At 27.1% G+C, this 19116-nt stretch overlaps 1 protein-coding gene across 1 annotated transcript; it reads left to right on the top strand.

Annotated features, from left to right (window-relative positions):
• Positions 1-9252: 9252 nt before the first annotated feature.
• Positions 9253-18529, top strand: LOC145829871 (uncharacterized). Its single transcript, XM_082937747.1, has 9 exons — positions 9253-9457; positions 10205-10328; positions 11655-11799; positions 12561-12778; positions 15600-15661; positions 16446-16541; positions 16781-16981; positions 17315-17442; positions 18297-18529. The coding sequence occupies exons 1-9, from the start codon at positions 9275-9277 to the stop codon at positions 18355-18357; spliced, it is 1218 nt and encodes a 405-aa protein (XP_082793873.1). The 5' UTR covers positions 9253-9274; the 3' UTR covers positions 18358-18529.
• Positions 18530-19116: the final 587 nt, after the last annotated feature.

Genomic DNA, 19116 nt, shown 5'->3' on the forward strand with positions numbered 1-19116 from the left:
TAGTAAAATGACAATACAAAAATACTAAACTTCACTTTTTGAAAAGTTTTACTTACATAAAACACCTCATAAACTGCTAAAGTACAATAATAGTATTTATTTTATATGTTTTATAATATAAACTAGTAGTTTGTAAGTTTACAGGTATAAATAAATTTTTATTGTTTAAACCTGTAAAATTTATTATTTTAAACTTTTTATAAATATAATTCCACAGTAAATTTAACAAGTGTGTATTTTTGTAAGTTATTTTAATTCTTAAATTTACGTATCTAAAACAAGGTTGATTAGAGGGTCGGTGGACTGAGCTCACAAATCAAAGATATACTTTCCGGGAGGTACTTTCCAGCTAAAACTATACTTTTTTAAAACTAACAAGTACGATCTCAACCTTATGCTATGTGTTACATAGTGAATTTTTTATTAATATTTGACTTCACTTTTTGTTTAAAACAGCTTATTTTTATTGATTAATGTAATTTGTTAAAATAATAGCGGCCTGCGGAAGACTTATTTATATGCAGTACTGCCCGCGAGTCTACGAAAGTGAGCCGGCTATCACTGCCGACCTCTGGATTAGAGAATACCAAAAAGTATACTTTAACAACGTCATAACTTTAATTAAAAAATGTTTCAACGTTTTATGACAACTCGTTTTTTAGTGATATTGTAAAGTCTCAATACAAATTCATAAACTTAGTCACATTGTTTAAAATGATTAGTTCCAAAGGAAGAAAAGTCCTTAAAAACAATATTAATTACTTGTAATTCATGAAATATTTAGTTAGCTAAAAAAGGAATTATAAAGCTATCAATCGTATTAAGACCAAAAAAAAATTGCAACACAAACATCCAAAAACATTTATTAAATAATAGACTGAATTTTTTTATTGATAAATCACAGCCGAAATCTGACAGCTACCAGGTAAACCGGCTTCACCAACTTGTCCCCGACCAGGAACTCGTCGCATACCCGCTCACCAACCGGGTCCCCGATCGAGAACTCGTCGAAATTCAAACTCCCCTTGCTCAGGCCCCTTCCCATGCTGTCCCTGAAATGGCAGTCGTCTTCCATGGTCACCCTTCCCTTGTACTTCTCGAAAGGGTAGAGCCCCTTGATTTTGGGCTCCAGATCGAACACCTTACACTTCTCGGGTCGCGGCACCTCGCACACGACCACGTAGACGACCTCGTTGGCGAACGGGACGCACTCGCACCTGTGCCACGGCTCCCCCAAATCGCTGTACTTGGGGTCGCACGCCGTCACCGCCGCAAAGCTCGAGTTGGTTAACCGCACCTGGCCGTTCCAGCTGACCCCGTACGACAGGCAGTTCGTCCTGCCGAACCCTTGCCACAGAAAGTTGTCCGCGTGGTTCACCCGCATGCCGAAGTACAGAAGCATCCCTCCCTCGTACCTCACCCCCGCCTTTTCCTCGTTCCGGGAATTCCCCACGATGTTGTACACCCGCAGTATTTCTGGGGTCCACCTGGCATTGGTGTGCCAGCTGGTGGCCATGAAGGCCCTGCAGACGGTTTTGTGGTCGTGGCTGGTTCGCTTCAAGGGGATTACCTTGTACTTGTTCTCGCGCCTGTGCACCCCCTTTTCAAGGTCGCACGCCTCACACCACTTGGGGGGTTCGGTCGTTTTTTTCTTTTCTGCTTTTTTCTTTCTTTTTCTCATGCAACAGAACATTTTGCGTCTGATCTGTAAAAATACTAATTTTCTGCTTTTGAGCATTTTTTCAGTATTGCTGTTGTAGATAGGTTTTTTTACGTTTTTTTACTAAGTTACTTTTAGGTACATTTAATAATAAAGCAATTTTATATCTATTTTTATTGTGTAAGTAGCTTTTGTTTCACTTTGTTTCAGATAGAAGTAAACGCTTTCATAATTGTATTTAGTTATTTAAACTATGAAATTTTTTTTTTGACGTTTTTTATTTTATGTATCAAGACTTACGTTTTTTTACATTAATGTTTTGAATAAAATAAGTTTTGAAACTCAACTAATTTTAGTATTATTTATTAACTGTATTATAATATTTCTTTAGTCTCTCGCTTTACTGTTAAACTGAAGCAGTCTGAAATTTTAAAATAAATTAATAGAAACTATCTGTTTTTTATACCATAATCTTTTTTGCTCTGCTCAAAAATTTTCATTTCAATGTTAAGAAGAAAGCATTTAAAACAGTTAGACTTGGCGTATTGTTACAAAACAATGACATATTTTATAAGTTTTGAAATTTTTAAAGTATCCGTACCAGTTTAAAATATTTAATAGAACTAAAAAGTTTTAGTAGTTAGCAATATTTTTTTTGTAGCAGAGTTGCATTTGAAATCTAACTTTAATGAAACTCATAAATCTCTAATGAAACTTTATTAGATACTATTTAGTAAATATTTTATAAGTTAATATGTATAATAATAAAAACGCAAAGTTTCATTAAAGATAAGAAATTAATCATTCTTAAAGGAAAAAAAAACTGAACATACTTTAAACATATTCTTATAAAACAAAAATAAACGATTTTTTGAATTTTAAGCTTTTTAAAACTAATAATTAGTTTGCTTCAATTGCTTATATTGTTGCGTTTATTTTGCTTTTTAAGTACTACAAACACTAGATATATTAAACTTTTATGTTTGCTAAAATATAAGTTTATTAACCCTAACTACTTTTAAACCAACGTAAGTATTTAAGAACTATTTTTACAGGAAGTTTTGAAGAAGATATCAAAATATTACTTACTACAAAATAATAACAACTATCACGAACTTGATATAAAAAAAGATAAAGTTCAAGTATTCAAAAGTCGATAAAAAGATTATAAACTGAAATAATTTCGCAGTTTCTTAAAGCTTTAAGTTTTTAACTTTATACAAGAGTTAGTTATAACAACTCACGAAAACAGTAAAGTATTTACATCAAGTACTTCGAAGTAACAACATTAAGTTCTTAAGTCTTTATAATTGAAAAAACTACAAAGTTAACTCATAGTTGTAAAAGTTATAAACTTTTTTAGTTTAATTTAATCTTAAACTTAGGAATTTCATTATAAGTATTTAGATTAATAATGTTTGAGTTTAAAAGTATCTTCTAAACTATTCTCTAATTTTACAATAAGGAACTTTAACAAGCTTAAATTAATGTCAATAGCCATTGATTTTACAATCAATTTCTTACTATAAATTTATTAAAACTTCTTTCTTAAAGTTTTTATAATAAGACTTTGAAAATAATTTCTTAGATTTCTGTTTACTTAATATTAAACAAGACAAAATTAAACGAATGGTTTACTGTCTTTTTGATATAATATTAAAAAAAATTAGATTTAAGAGGTATATCAATTGTTTTAATCAAATAGGACTTATTGCAATCTTACTAGTTATTTGAAAATTTAACACTACAACGTGTATTTATCAATGAATACTGAGTAATGTAATTTTTTAGTAATTATTAGTACTTTGAGTAGAACTAACGTACTGGTAGAAATATACATTGTTATCAAAAGGTATTTTTTATAAAAGATAACTTTAATTTTGAATGTTGTTTTACAAGTAGAAAATGCATTCCAACTTAAAAATAGACAACATTTAGAATAAATAAAATGATGTAATTTCTAAAATTTTCTTTAAGCATTAAAACTGTTTCTTAAAAAATTTTTGCAGAAATAAATATTAACTAACTTGAAGTTTTTAAATTTTTAAACAGATTTCTAAAAAGCTCTCGCTGTTATTGTTTTTTTTTTAATTCTTTATAAATATTTTCAAATTGGAAAAACGTGATCATATCTTAACATCATACGCGTTAATTTAAAGTAAAACACTTAAACTCCAACCCTTTCACCTGATCTAGATCGGTGTCGGGTCTTCATAGTTTGACCTGTGGGGATCCATCGTCGCGATTAAAGCAAGCGATCTCACGTTCATGTTTTATTCATGTTATAAACACGCTAAACAGTAATTACTAACATACAAACTAAAGACTTAATTTTTCATTCTTAGGTTTTAAAAGGCACGTTTAAAATAATTAAACTAAAAAACTACAAACTTAAAACTAAATATAGCAACTTAAGTTAGTACTCGCACCACTTTAATGTATTTTATCGTGTCTAAAAATACATCTGAACAAAGTAAATTACCAGAAAATTTTAGTGTTTTTTTTTATTTATATTTTCATTCTTAAAAAAAAAATGTTAACGTTCCAGTGTTAATTTTTTACAGTAGGGGTCGAAAAGTACGAACAGCGGGTAGGACCTAACCTCGTTAAGTAGAAACATCTGACCCTAGACGTATTTTAAGGTTGAAAAAACTTATGCAAACAACAAAAACTTTTTTAACAAACATATGTTGTTAATTTAACAGCTTGGGTAAGCAAGCGTTTTAGTTAGTTCTTTTTACTTTTTAACGAGAAGATTTTTTTTTCTTGCAATTGATAATGTTGTTATTACATACTTAAAACTCGTGTTTCGTGTTACGTACTTTACAAAGTTACAAAATAACTTTGAAATATAATTTTAAAAACAGATTATTCAAAATCTGAAAATGTTAATTTTTGTAAGTTGCCATAGTTTATATATACATCATACATGCACGCACAATGAACATATGTATATGAAATAACATGTTTTTCATTTGAGAGAATTGGATTTTCTCTCGGGAAAGCTGCGTAGAATTTTTAATATGTAATTTTAAATAGTAACTTTAATTAAGTAGTTGTGTAAAACACTTTTCAAGGCCGGAGAGTGACATTTTTTTACAAAGACGGTAAATACTTAAAAGAATATACACTTATCAAAAGGACAGGTGAGTGACACTGTCCTTACATCATCAGGTAGATACAATTGTTACGAAGTAAACACGTTTTTTAATTTATATATCCTTATAATTGCACCATAAATTAGTTAATTAAGCAAAACACAAAACTTAAGGAAAAAAATTAATAAGTTCTCTTACACACTTTAGAATGTGCTCTTTAATTCTGGTTTTAAGGTGCCTATAGGTTTGACCAATATAACTGTTTGAACAACAGCATTCAAACATGTAAACCACGCAAATTTTATGTTTGTTAGACATAAATTCTTTACCTTTAGGATTCAAAACAGAACTTGATGTAAAAATAACTCTAGGTACAGCAGCACGATGTATTTGTTTCATTAAATTCTGTTTGTCTCTTTAAAACTGAGTCGATTTTTTTTAACCTGCATAAGGCAAAACTAAAATAAATGGACTTTTCTCAAGACCATAAGGTTTTATGTGATTTAATATGTTAATTTCACTTTAAAAAACTCTATTAATCAAAGGATTAGGATATCCGTTCTTTATTAGCATCTTTTTATAACATTAAGTTCAATCTCAAAAATTTTTGGAGAACATATTTTCTTAGCTCTGTGTAATAAGGTTTTAATTATTCCATTTATTTTCCTCTTGCAACAATAAGATTGGAAATTTAAAATTTAGATATTGACCCGTGAACGAAGGTTTTCTGAAAACCGACGTGATAATTGTACTATCTTTTCTTTTGATCAAAACATCCAAGAACGATGTCTAATTATTTTCTTTAATTTTTTTTTGAACTGGATAGGATAGCTCAATGTAGGGAATTTAATTTCTCGAATAACAAAGAGCTAACGTTTTCATTGTCACTAATGGTGAAACAATTGTCTACGTACGTAAACAAACCAAATTTATGTAAGCAGAAAGATTTTGATTTTTTATTACCCTTGTTTATTTAGTTAGTGCTCTTATGTTATATTAATTATGTTAATTTATAAGTTTAATTATTTTTGTGTTTTGCGTGATTAACTAATTTCTGATGCAGAAGTTTCCTTTATTTTGTAACAATTGTATCACACTGTTGAAAACTTGTTGAAATATATTTGTTTTTAGTAAAATACCTTGTTTTTTTTTATATAGATATTAAAATTAGGGTTAAAAGAGATTATTAAGGCGAAGTAATATTATTCTAAAGATTCAAATGTTAAAGGTTTTGCAATCTGTATTTACAACAGACCAAAAAAATGAAAGTTGTAAAAATTTAATTTTTTTAAACCCTACTAATGATTAACCAAAGCTTAAATCTTTTGAGACTACCAACTAAATGAAATGAATCTTAACAAATTAGTTATATATTATCGACTATTGTTTAATACAAAAGTAGCTTATTTCGATAGTTCATTAAAATTTTTATTTAATAAAACCTCTTACTGAAAAATTTTTCTATTGAAGTATTTAAAAGGTTTAAAATATGTTTTAAAAACTTATTTATACTATGACTATACAAAAAGCAATAAAAATAGTTTTAATAAAACAAAACTAGTTTAAATCAAGTCTTAATACCTGAGCACTTTACGATTTTGCTAACACAGAATTTTTATGCTTGAATTGTTCACGTTGTTTGTGTTACCAACATGCTAAATTAATGGAAACTTCAACAAAACATTTAATAATAAGAATTTATCACTGTTTGTTTATAATTATCCTTTTTGTTATGTTTAGTTTGTAATTTGACAAAAAATGTTCTTTATTATACTTTTATCATAACTTGATAAACATAATATGAAGGTCTTAATGTTAAAATTCTCTGAAGTCCATTTATGGTGGTAAAAGAAGTTTTTTATCTTTAACTAAAAAAATTTTGGGAGCTTGAGTATCTCAGGATATCTGTTGAGTATTTACATACAAACATTGTTTCTTGTATATATTAAAAGGGTGAGTATGTTACTTGCAACTCTGAAAAACCTGTAATTAAAAACTTGGACAAAAGGCCTGTATTTGACTTATATAACAAATTCTACATCTGATACAGTTGTTGGAAAGAGTTGCTACACTGTTAAGATAATTTAGGCTAATTTTTTACTTTAAATTTTTCTAAAAAAATTAAAATTATCATTAATTTATTATTTTGTCATTTTAGAAATTTCAACTTAGTTTTAAGTAACTTTCTCAGTTTTTCGTTCAAATTTTTTTTTCAATTTTGAATTCTGTCCAACTCAGACTAAATTGATATAACTTAGACTAGTTTTTGGTCACCCAGGATAATTTTCATTACCTTTGTTAGTGAGAACTCTGGTTGGAGTAGATATATAAAAGTACATTTCAGTTTTGTGCTTTTGATTAGTAGTTGTGCAATTTCTTAGCCAAAGGATTTGATATTTCATGGTTCCAAATTTCCTGTATTTCCCATGATAATTGAAATTTCACAAAATAAAAAACTTGATTTTACTAAATAACGTTGAATACACAATGATTAAAATTTTATTTTAGTTTTTTTTGCTAAATGACAAACTTTTATTACATACACCATTTTTTATGAATAGTTTTTTTTGCTTTTTATTAAATTATACTAATATTATTGTTATGAGTTTAATTTAGCACAAAGTTTCTTAACATTAAGACTCATCAGTTAAAATTTAATAAAACTTCAAAGTTTACACAAGAAAAACAGTACTTTCGAAATCTATTAACAAACATTCTATTTTTTAATTCTAGTAAGACTAAGCCTTATTTATAAATCATTTAATATAAGATTGCCTTCGAATCTTATCCTATCAAACTGTTATACTAGAATTCTGCTCTTGCATTTAGTTTAAGAATGATGGCAAATACTTATAATTGTTTAATTATAGATGCTAAAAACTACATGAAAAAAAATATATATAACAATTTTAAACGCAAACTAATAAATCTTAGTATATCATTAAAAGATTCTATTGTATAAACAATGTAAACATTTTTATTTAAAGTTACTGTTATTTTTTAAGGGGTTAAAAATATCTAATTGCTAACACAAAACTTTACAAAATAAAATCAGTCTGTTAAAAACCAGATGGATCTCCCTCATATGCCTTTAATAAACTATAGTAACTTTTTTTTACTAAGGCTACTGAGCTATTAATAAATTACAACATTCTCAAAAAAATAACTGTTTAATCTCTAATAATGATTTTAAAGTTTCTGAAAATTATTTAAAGTAGAATTAGCTTAGAACAGGGTTGCCACTTTACCTGGAATCCTGGAAAAACCTGGAATTTGACAATTTAGGTAAAAAAATCTGGAAAAACCTGGAATTTTTATGAATTTTAACATGTTCAGTAGTAAAATTTCGGTTTGACTCAAAAAATTTATCATATAGATAGAAAAATTTGTCATCACCAAACATTTTTTTACTTAAAAAACCCATTTTAAGTGGCTGTACAGTATCTTTTTAATCTTTTAATACTATTTAATATAGTTTCTTACTTTAAACTTAAATTTAAACTACAAATAGACCCAAAAATATGTACTATTTAAAAGCCTGGAAGAAATTTGAAAAACCTGGAAAAAAAATATAAAAACAAGCGGCAACCCTGTCATTAAAATTTCTATTTTTAAAATTTATATTTCAATTTTAATTGACTCCTACGGCCTTAAAATTAGTATTTAATTTCTGATGTTTAGACTTTAATTGCAGAAAAGTATCATTAAATATGTGTAGGAATTATGGAATATATAATTATTTTACAGTTTTGATAAAAAACAGTTATTCTCTTTTAAATTCTTTTGGTGAAATTACACATTATTATTAAACAAAATCTTGATTTTTCTTACATCAAACTGCATACAAAAATATAAATTTAGAAAAAACTTATACACTTTAAGTTTTCTGTTTAGCTTTTTTTTTCAAATTTACATAGCTTTGATTTAATCACAATCTTTTTTTAATTTACCTTGTATTACCAATAGTAATTGTTAATGAACAAAAATAGTAACTATTTCGATAAGTTTTTTTGATTAGTTAAGTACCGTTTTTTATATTTCAGCTAAAACTTTGTGTATTTATATTTTTCCACAAGTTTTTGCCAATACTTTTATAGTTTAATTTTTTAATTAATATTTTCTAGTTGTTAACAGTGTAGTCTTTTTTTCGTCAAAGACTGAGTTATTTTATCACTTTGTAGCATTTTGCTGTACTAAAGTCATAAGAAAACTAATAAACTAAGCTACAAAGTATTACCAAAGTATGTGTTATAGTTAGATTTAACTAAGTGTAGTAATTTGACATAAATAAGTTATATTATTAAGAGTAGTAACTTTATAGCAATAAAGTAGTATAAAAATAGTATTTATATAAATAAACTAGTTAGTATAAAGTCAAAATCTAAAAACTCAACATGCATTATTAGAACAGTTTTTAAATTATTTTCTAAGCTCTTTTAATCTTTGCAATATTCAAAAAACCTTGAAACAAAACAATCTTTTACAGTACCTTTTGTAGCCCTGCAATTATTTAAGAATGAACAGTGATAATGAAGAAAACGAACAAAATGTAGAATGTGCCAGCAATGTAAATGTCAAGCCGCTCAGTTCCACAATGACTTGGGGCAGAAGAGCTGTTCAAAGATATTCCAAGTCACCTCAACAAATAAGAGCTGAAATTCTAAACTCACTCAAAGAAAAGCTATCTTATGAGTATCAAGTATGTCTCGATGTTTAGATAGATGTTACTAAATATAAAGTTTATGTTTTGTCTATTTTATGTTGGAATTTAATATGTATTTTTTTAATCGTGTAAATACTTGTTCGAATTGTTATACACTTCATTACATTTTAAATTCAAATACTCATAAAAAACTTTTTTTTTTGATTAAATTCAGTTTTTAAACTAATTTTTTTTAACGGACTTTTAAGTTAGTTTCATTTCTGTAAATATATTTTACTCAATTTCATGTAAAGCAATTCACCATCAAATTAGTTACACATTGTACATTTTGTTAATGTTTTTTAGTAGCTAAAATTGTTTAAATATTTTAAATATGTTTTTCATTTAATTGATTTACCATAACACTTAAACATAACATTTTCTAACTTGTTGTTATTTAGAAAATAAATTTAATTTGTATAATAAAATACTTCTTGATTCTTTAAATTTATTTATAGTCTTTGTATTTCTAGTTTGTCAATTTATTATAATGGTGTGATTTTTTCAGTTTTTTATTTTAAGCTCCTCTTGACCAGCTTGTTATGAAAACAATTTAATGAAACTACTTATTATAAACTTGTAAACATACTTTAAAATTTTTGAAAATTACCAAAAAAGTAAAAACTAATTAACACATTAAGAAAAGACATAAATAGTTGTTTACAAAGATCTAAAAGCTAGAGATTTGTTTTTAAGTAAAAGTTTATTCTCATTTCAAATTTTCTTAAACAAATTAATATTTAGTCATATGCTCAATGGGAAAGAATATCACCAGAAGAAAAAGCTGTCTTAGAAGCACAAGAAAAGCAAAAATTAAAATCAAAAAAAGCAAAGAAGAAATCAAGCAACTCTAAAAATAAGTTTAGAGGTTAAGAGTTGAACGCTGATGTAATATTTTGTAGTATATATTTTTTATTTATTGTCATTTAAGATTATGCCTCATACTTTATTATATTTTACAAACAAGGGGTTTGGTAAACTTTAAGTTTTATTACCTGTCTTAAATTCAAAATATGTTTTGAATAGAAGGAAATTAAATGTAAAAGGGGTAAAAATGTAGTTAATAATTCTGATTAATTGTTTGTTCTAAGATCTTTAAGTTTAAAGTTTTATATTTGTGTATATACTGTAAACTTGTACCTTAGCTTTTTTTCTAAAACTTAAACTTTTTTTTCAGTTTGTAAATGTTTCTTAGAGTACTAAAGTGTTTTTTGTTATGTTTCAGCTTTATTTGTTTAAGTTTTATATAGCAGACACTTTCAAGTTTTTGTTATGGTAATTTTATGTTTTGTATGCATTCTAGTTTTTTTTTTCTTTTAAATATAGTTTAAAATCTTCAATAAAAACTTGGAAATTAGATTTATTTAAAGAAATTATTTTCTTTTTATATTTTTTTAATCTTTAGACGAAATTAATTTTTGTTGCTGAATATTGACAAAAAATTGTTTTTCAATAAAGACTATAACTTTCTCTAGTTTATTAAACAACAATTGTACTATAAAAATTGTCAGTCACAGTATGCTTTTGTTAACAAAAAAACTTCAAATTTTATAACAAACATTACATGAGATTTGTGATTTAAGTTTGGTAAAGACTTTAACAAAGCAGTCAGCTAGCAAATTGAGATGCAGAAAAAGGAAGCGCAAGACAAGTTCTGGTTTGATTTTTATTTGCCTTGCGTCAATGAAGACGCATACAATAATCCCATAATCGAGAAGCTCGATCAGCTAGGTTAGCTTCGTAGTCAGTTTTTTGTTTTTGAGTAATTTCAGTTAAATTTATTTCTGGCTGGTAGTAAAGGTATTTTAAAGTAAAAGATAGTACTGAGAGTTTTGTGTTAACATATACTGTTTTTGAAAGAAATCGTACTCACACAGTTTCCTTTTTTTTTGTTATACAATGTTGTTATATAAACATGAAAAATAAATAGTACTTGAAGTATAGATTTTTTTATTTTACTGTTAAAATTTTTAAAATAGTGTATTCTATTTTTATTTTACAAATCTTAATTCAGTTTGTTTAATAAAGTGTAAATTTTAACTTAAAATTATTTTCAAACATTGGTATTTAAGTTTTTCAGTATAATCATATTTTGTAAAATTAATTAAAGATTAACTGAAACAAAGTAGAAAATGTGTAGTTTACTTTAAACCGACTTAAAATACTTAAGTTTGTTTTCAATTTAATTTTGCAGGTGATGATCCCGTGAATGTGAGCTCAAAGCACAAAGTAAGAAAGTTTGTGAGACACAAACAGAACTATGACGTAACAAAGGGCAGTCACGTGCTCATGCTGAGAATGCAAATAAAATCCAAGAAGAAAAGCATCCAAGCTTTCGAGTGAGAATAACTCTATCTTATATTTTGATCGAAATTATCTATTTTTTTTTTTTTTAATGTTTCACCTTTAGTTAACCTTTTAAGTTTAAAGATTTTTTCTATTTTTTTTACCAATTTTTGATTTTAACTTTGCAGTATCTCCTAAATTTCATAGTTGTCTTAATTGTTTTTTAATTCTCAAGCAATGTTTTGTACTAAAACTAATTGTTATTATTGTGATTATGATTTAAATTTAAGTTTATAAAACTGCTACTCTTATTATTTTTAAAGTTGTCTGGTGTAAAAATCGTAAACCAATATATGAGTATTAAAATAAAACCAAACATGAGAGTTTTTAAATTAATTATTTGTTCTAAGATCTTTAAATATAAAGTTTTATACTTGTGTATATACTGTTAACTTGTACCTTAGCTTTTTTTCTAAAGCTTGAACTTTGTTTCAGTTTGTATATGTTTCCTGGGGCACTATAGTTTTATACAGCAGACACTTTCAAGTTTTTGTTATGGTAGTTTTATGTTTTGTATGCATTCTAGTTTTTTCTTTTGAATTTAGTTTAAAATCTTAAATAAAAATTTGGAAATTAAATTTACTTAAGAAATTATTTTATTTGTATAATTTTTTAATTTTTAGAAGAAATTAATTTTTGTTGCTAAATATTTACGAAAAGTTGTCACACTTATCCGTTCTCATCTTTGAATATCGCATAAAAGTCTACAACAACATATAAAAGTATTAATCCGTATAATTTTTTATTTATTCAGAGGTCTGGTGGAAGCCATGAGGCAGGCGAACTACGGAGTGCGCGCCGAAATAAGCAAACTGGAGAAGGACGCCTACACCAAGGCCACCAAGGACCTGGAACGGGGGTGCGCTTACCTGGTTGGCGGGAAAATGAGGCGGGAGAACCACGCGGTGAGGATGAACGCGATCAAGCGTGACCTGGAAGCGACCAAGGTGAAGACCGAACATCAAATTGCAGGTTGGCTGAAAAATTTGGTTTAATGTGTGGAATAGTTTAGAGATTTGAATTCTTGTATTTTTTAACTGATACTAGCTGAAAGGTTGTTTTGAAAAGAATTACAAGTACTTTGTAATATTAGTATTGTATATATTTGCTTAAATTATAAAGTTATAAGGCCAGTATTCAATTGTACTCATGTTCTTTTTCATTAGAAGTTTTGTATATTCAAGTTTTGTATTTTGTATATTAGTTCACAGCTAAGTATAAACTAATTTTTTATTACAATTTATTTTAAATTGAGTTTTAATAATCATATCTTCATGTTAATAACTAATTTCTTGGATTACTTGGTTAATTTTATATTGTTAGACTATTTTAAAACAAGTTTTAGTTGTATTACAAATTGGAATTTTTTGTAATCGATCTTTAAAAAAGTTACGGTCTAGACCATCTGAATTAATTTGTCAAAGTATAGTTAATGTAGTGTTCTATTATTTCTAAAACTATTTTTTATGGATTTCAGTATTATAAGTATTGGCTTTGTTATTTTTATTCTAGCGGTCATAGACTTTAGTAATGTTTTTATAAACTTCTGAAGTACAATCACCTCTCGCGAATCTACGCACATTGTGTTCACAGCAAAAGTGCGTAACTAAACGAGAGAACGTAACCGAACGAGAGATAGCAAATATACCTATTATATCGGCTATTTTCTTTTAATAAATTTAATTACATAAATTATGGTAACTTTTCCCCTTTTTTAATTACAAAAATTGTTTTCATTCAAGTTGTAAATGTATGTAAAAAACTTTTTAATAAAAATTGTTTATATCTACTCAAAGTACTTTATTTTATACTTTGTTCCTTGACTATTTAAGATTAAACTTGTCTTGGTTGATATTAGACAAAGATATTTCTCTAATGTATTGCAAGACAAGTATAATCTTAGGTGGGCAAGGAACAAATTAGCTAAAAATAAAGTATTTAATGAGTTGAAATTAAACTTTATGCTATAAATATTGTGAGAAATTTAAAATTATACCTTGTTTCAATTAAGAGTATAAGGGGCTAAGACACCTAAAATACAAAGAGCAAAGCCAAAGAGTTCAATAAGTTTCTTATAAAAAGCACAAAGTAAAATCGTAAAAATCTCAATTCTATTAAAATTCTATCTTATTCTATATTTTTAATACTTAAATTTAAAAATATATAAAAATTAGTAAATACATTGTTCATTCATACATATAATAAGTTTACATAAAAAATATTTTTCAAACTATTTTTTTTGTTTTTTTAAGAATTCTAAAATGCGTAACTAAACGAGATTGCGTAACCAAATGAGTGCGTAGATTTGAGAGAGGTGACTGTAACACCAGTTTTATAAAACATTTTACTATACAAAAAGTGCTTGAACTAAGTTAAAAGTAGCCTTTCAATAAAAAGTACACAAATATGATAAAATAAGTGAACCAGTATTTAATTTTGAAAATTTGTTTTCAATATGACAAAAAGTTTTTTAATTCTTTGACAGAAGTTATCAACTATAGCAAATAGTATTTACTTGATATTTTAATCTACTCGCTGAAAAGATATGTCTTTGATGCTTCAAAACTTGGATTTATAACAGAAGTAACCTTTGATTTTAAACATACCAAAAATAAATTCGATTTAAATTAGGTAATGCAGAAAGCCAAATATATTTACTCAAAAAACTTGAAATTACATTTGAACTAGTTTTGCCAGAGCGTTGGACAGTTTCTAATCTTTTTAGAAATATAAGACTTTAGGCCTTTCGAATCACCTTTAACGTATTTTTAATCTCTTCCTAAATTGAAGCTTAAATATTGTTATTATAATTATATTGTTATCTTAGAAAAACTAAAGAGTTATTTTCAATATTTATTAATTGCAGCCCACAACTATGAGAGAAAATAGTTTTTGTCGGCAATAAATTATTCTCACTGAGTCGTCAATGACTTCTGAAGACTTTTCATTCACTCTGTAATTTTAACTTTTAACATTAGTTTCAATTTAAGACACATTTTATTCTGAAATTTCTCGCTCTGCCGTGCTTGCATTCATTTAAAAAGACTCCTTCTTTTTGTTCTTTTTAACCTTGAAAATCATCTAAAAATTATGATGGTTTTAATTGAGGTAAAACTTACAGTCATATATTTAGCTATATGTCTTGCAAATTTATCTGGATTCCTCCTTACCCTATCCTTGACAATTTTAATTACCTTCTTGAGCGTTGCCTTCTACTGCTAATTCGTTTTTTAAATATACAAGGTTCCTTAAGTTTCTTAAAAACGTGATACACTATGGATTTACTTAGTCACCTTTTTCAATCAATAAATTTGACTTCCCGCGCAATAAAGCTGATATTTGCTTTTTACTCTTTATTTTTGTTTTGTTTTTATTTTTGCAGTAACTGATAAAGAGTAAGACTAAATGATACTTGAATTTGAATGAAAAAAAAAACATTTTAGCCAGTTTATCCTAAGTCTATAAATGGTTCAAGAACTTTCTGTTAACCCTATAATCAAGTAATTTATGAATAGTTTATATAACAATAAATTGCTTTAATAATTTTTTCCAGAAACAGTATGCTATTACTGATAAATTATTTTTATCTTATTGTTTTAAAGCACACACTTTAAACTAAAATAGTTATATTTTTTGATCAAAGCTTAATGTAAACTTTAAGGTTACGTATTTTAATTTATAAGTCATCTTAAATTTTTAAAGTAGTTGTTAAAAACTAATAAAAAAGTTTTATACCTTTGGTAACTTTTTCTGGCTGATGTACGTTATAAAACTTAAGTTTATTTCAAAACAGTGCTTGAACAAGAAATAGCAGCAAAAGAAGCTGAAATATATTCAACACAACAAGATTTATTAGTTAGTTTAACTAAATCATGATTATTTATACTTTGTTATTAAGAAATATATGTAATACACTTTAGTAATTTTTTTCTATTTCTACAGATACTCAAATTAAGATAAAAATAATTTATGAAGTTTAAACCATTTGTTATACTTACAAAAATAAACAAGTTTAACAAACCAAAAATCATGTTACCAGTTTAAACTATAGATCCAACTGTATAAAAGTCCTCTTTTTAAAGTTTTACTTTTTTTCAGAAGAGTTGTATAAGTCTAAGTGATGTTTTACTTTGATATTTTTTTTTTGCTTTAGTTTTTTTTTGTAATTTTTTTTTTTGTGCTATAGCCTTGAAAGTAATTCATTAAAATGCTGCTTATGTATCCTTAAGTTTACTTTAATTTTTATTCCAAAGCATAAGGTTTAAACAATTAAATTAGCTTTTAGCTAAAAGTTAAAGTTAATCCTTAGATTTCTGTTGATGAATTTTTAAGTACTTGTTTTAAAAATACCAATAAATAGACTTGTACTATCATTTTTATTTTTACCCAATATATTTTCTTCCTGTAGTTTAATCAAGTCTTAGACTTATTTTTGTTGTTATTTTGGTTGTGGTTAATTTTTTTTTTGTAAACTTTGTTTGAAAGTTGTTAGAATAAAAAAAAACTACTATCTATTCCAAAAAAAAAAAAATCCTAAAGCTAAAAGTATCTGATTTGAAAACTCGCACACACTTAAATACTTTGTATATTTTTTACAAGCTGTTAATACAACTCATTGAGAGTGACTATTCATATTTAGAGTCTTCACTGTTACAAAGATAAAGAGTACCCGGTGAAATTACTGGAGATAAAGAAGCTCAACTACAAGCTCGACCACATGAATGCCGAGCACCTTGTACGTAACTGTTGTTGTGCTTAAGTTCAATGTCATTTGTTAAAAATTCCGTGTACATCAAAGTTAGAAAAAATAAAATAATATATTAATACATCTGATTGTTGCATGTACTTTTAAGATTTTATTTAATCTATACATTAAAATCACAAAGGCTTCACTATTAATTTTTTTTTGTAAACAAACCCCACCCCAATGCCCTCCAGCTTCGGTAATTCCCCCCCTTCTAATTTCAACAACAGGCGGACTCGGGCAAGATAAACGAGTTCATGGGCGACGAGATGGACAAGCTGGACGTGGAGGTGGGCCGGATGGCGGTGTTCGTGGTAGACAGGGCGGCGGAGAAGGTGTTCAGCGAGAGGGGGGAGCGGGCGGAGAGGGCGCTGAAGAGCGTGGCGGTGAACAACAAGCAGCTGAGGTTCGAGATCGGCAAGCAGAAGGACGTTGGTTGAATTTTGGATTAAATTTTGGGTTGAAATTTCTTGGGTGCGCGGTGTTTTGAAACTGCCGGGACTAAAACCGTGATTTTGAAAAAAAATTAGTCGTTGTTGCTTTTCGGGTGGTGCAACTTTTTTTAAGTAAATATTTATTTATATCTTGTTGCATACTAACTACTGTGACAATAGAGCTTTTAGATACAATCTAACTTTTTTGCTTAAATTATTTATTAAATTAAAGAGTATTAATGTAATAACATTTAAGAAATTAATTCTTAGTAAGTTTTTTTGTACACTTCACTCGTAACTTTAGCAAATACTTTTACAAAAATTCAACAGATCATAGAGGCATTTGAACGCGATGTGTTGGAGTTAGAAGCGAAAAATAACGATATGATCACCAACAAACTGAGCAATGTCAGACATGTTGCTTTCCAAGATGTGATCGGTATTGATAGAGATAAAAAGTTTGTTCTTATTTCGAAAGTTCATAAACGATCATTACTAGCACTAAGTTGTTACCAGCTGTTTTACATATACAGCTTATAAAATTTTTATTGTTCCACTCTCTACTATTTTAACCTGAAAGCGATCGTATAGTTTAAAATCCTTCAGTTAAGTGTATTTTAGTTCTATTTTCAGACAAGTTTTTTGTTTTATTTAAGTTTTTTTCAAAACTTGTTTGAAAAATGAACTAAAGCATACTTATGTTTCATTCTGCAGCTTAGAATATGGAAAACTATTGATGAATGAACAACGTTCAATCATTTTATAGCCCTTTAAAAGAATAATTGTTCCTTGTTAGTACTTCCAGTCGAATATATTAAACTCTTAACTATCATTAGCAAGAGTACTAAATAAGGCGTCGATAAACTCTAAAAATCCCGTAATCCAGATCTAACCCATGGAGTATTTTTAGGTTGAAAACAACTTGAGCAAAACAAGCAAATTAAATACTTAGTTATAAAAATTCATGCATCTGCTCTTAAATAAATTGTGAGTAAAAAAGAGTGATTTTTTTTTTTTTGGTTTGGGATTAATTTTCTTTTCTAATATCATAGTTTAGTTTTTCAAAAGCACATTAGTTTGCGAAGATTTTTTTTCTAACAATTTATTACCGCTAAAGACTTTTTCTATAAAAAATAGCCAGTTACTTAAAAAAGGTTGCTGACCCCTGTTAATGGAATGAAAATTATCTAAAGAGGTTTATCTTTAATCAAATTAAATACAAAATATTTAAATCTCTCTAAAAAAATAATATACAATAACTATAATATTGGTACTTGGTTTATAAGTTGAAACTTTTGTTAATAAATTTCAGGTTTCTACCCGATGATGAGCTAGTGTTAGACATACCATTGCCTAGAGAGCTGCCAATTTAGAGAGTAACACAACTGTGACAAATTACTGTGAATATTTATTTTTAACTGCAAAAATTTAAATCGTTTGTTTTATGCAACTTATTTCTATTTTTTAATACTTGCAGATTGTACTACCTAAAACTCCCATTTTAATTATTATTCAAAAAAACTAATGTTTTGTAACTTAATGAAAAGAAACGCATTAAACTCTTATAATTTTCTTTGACTAAAACGAAAATATATACGAGCAGTCTAATTTTAACTGATAATATTCTATCATTTTAGAGCAGGGTTTCCCAAACTCATTTACTAAATCGCCCCCTTTTCAGAAATTTGAAAAATAATCGCCCCCCAAGATTTTAAAAAGTAGTTTTTCTCTTGAGTACAAACTTTTGAGCCAAATAATTTGTGTTCGAAATGTAATTTAGTCTGGTATTTCTTATGCACGCACTTTTGGGCTTTGTTCAAAGTAGTTTACAGGGCTTGAGAAAATAAGTTGCTGTTGTTTTCTTATAAGCCTAGTAAAGTGTATTGAAATACTTAAATATTAAAAAGCCTTGTGTTATCAATCCTGAATAAATATCAATTGTTTTGAAGCTAATGAAACTTTTAGGGTAGTGGTCGAAAATTTTTGTAGTCAGCAATTCATATTTACTAAAAAATCTTTTCTTGTTTCAACTCGTTAAAAAAATGTAATTGCAGGCTGCATAATTAAAAAAATAATAACATATAGAAAATTAAAACTCGAGCATAATTTCAATAAAATGATTTACTATTATT

Source organism: Thalia democratica, chromosome 2, assembly GCF_965202585.1.
Source record: "Thalia democratica chromosome 2, ktThaDemo2.hap1.1, whole genome shotgun sequence".
NCBI lineage: Eukaryota > Metazoa > Chordata > Thaliacea > Salpida > Salpidae > Thalia > Thalia democratica.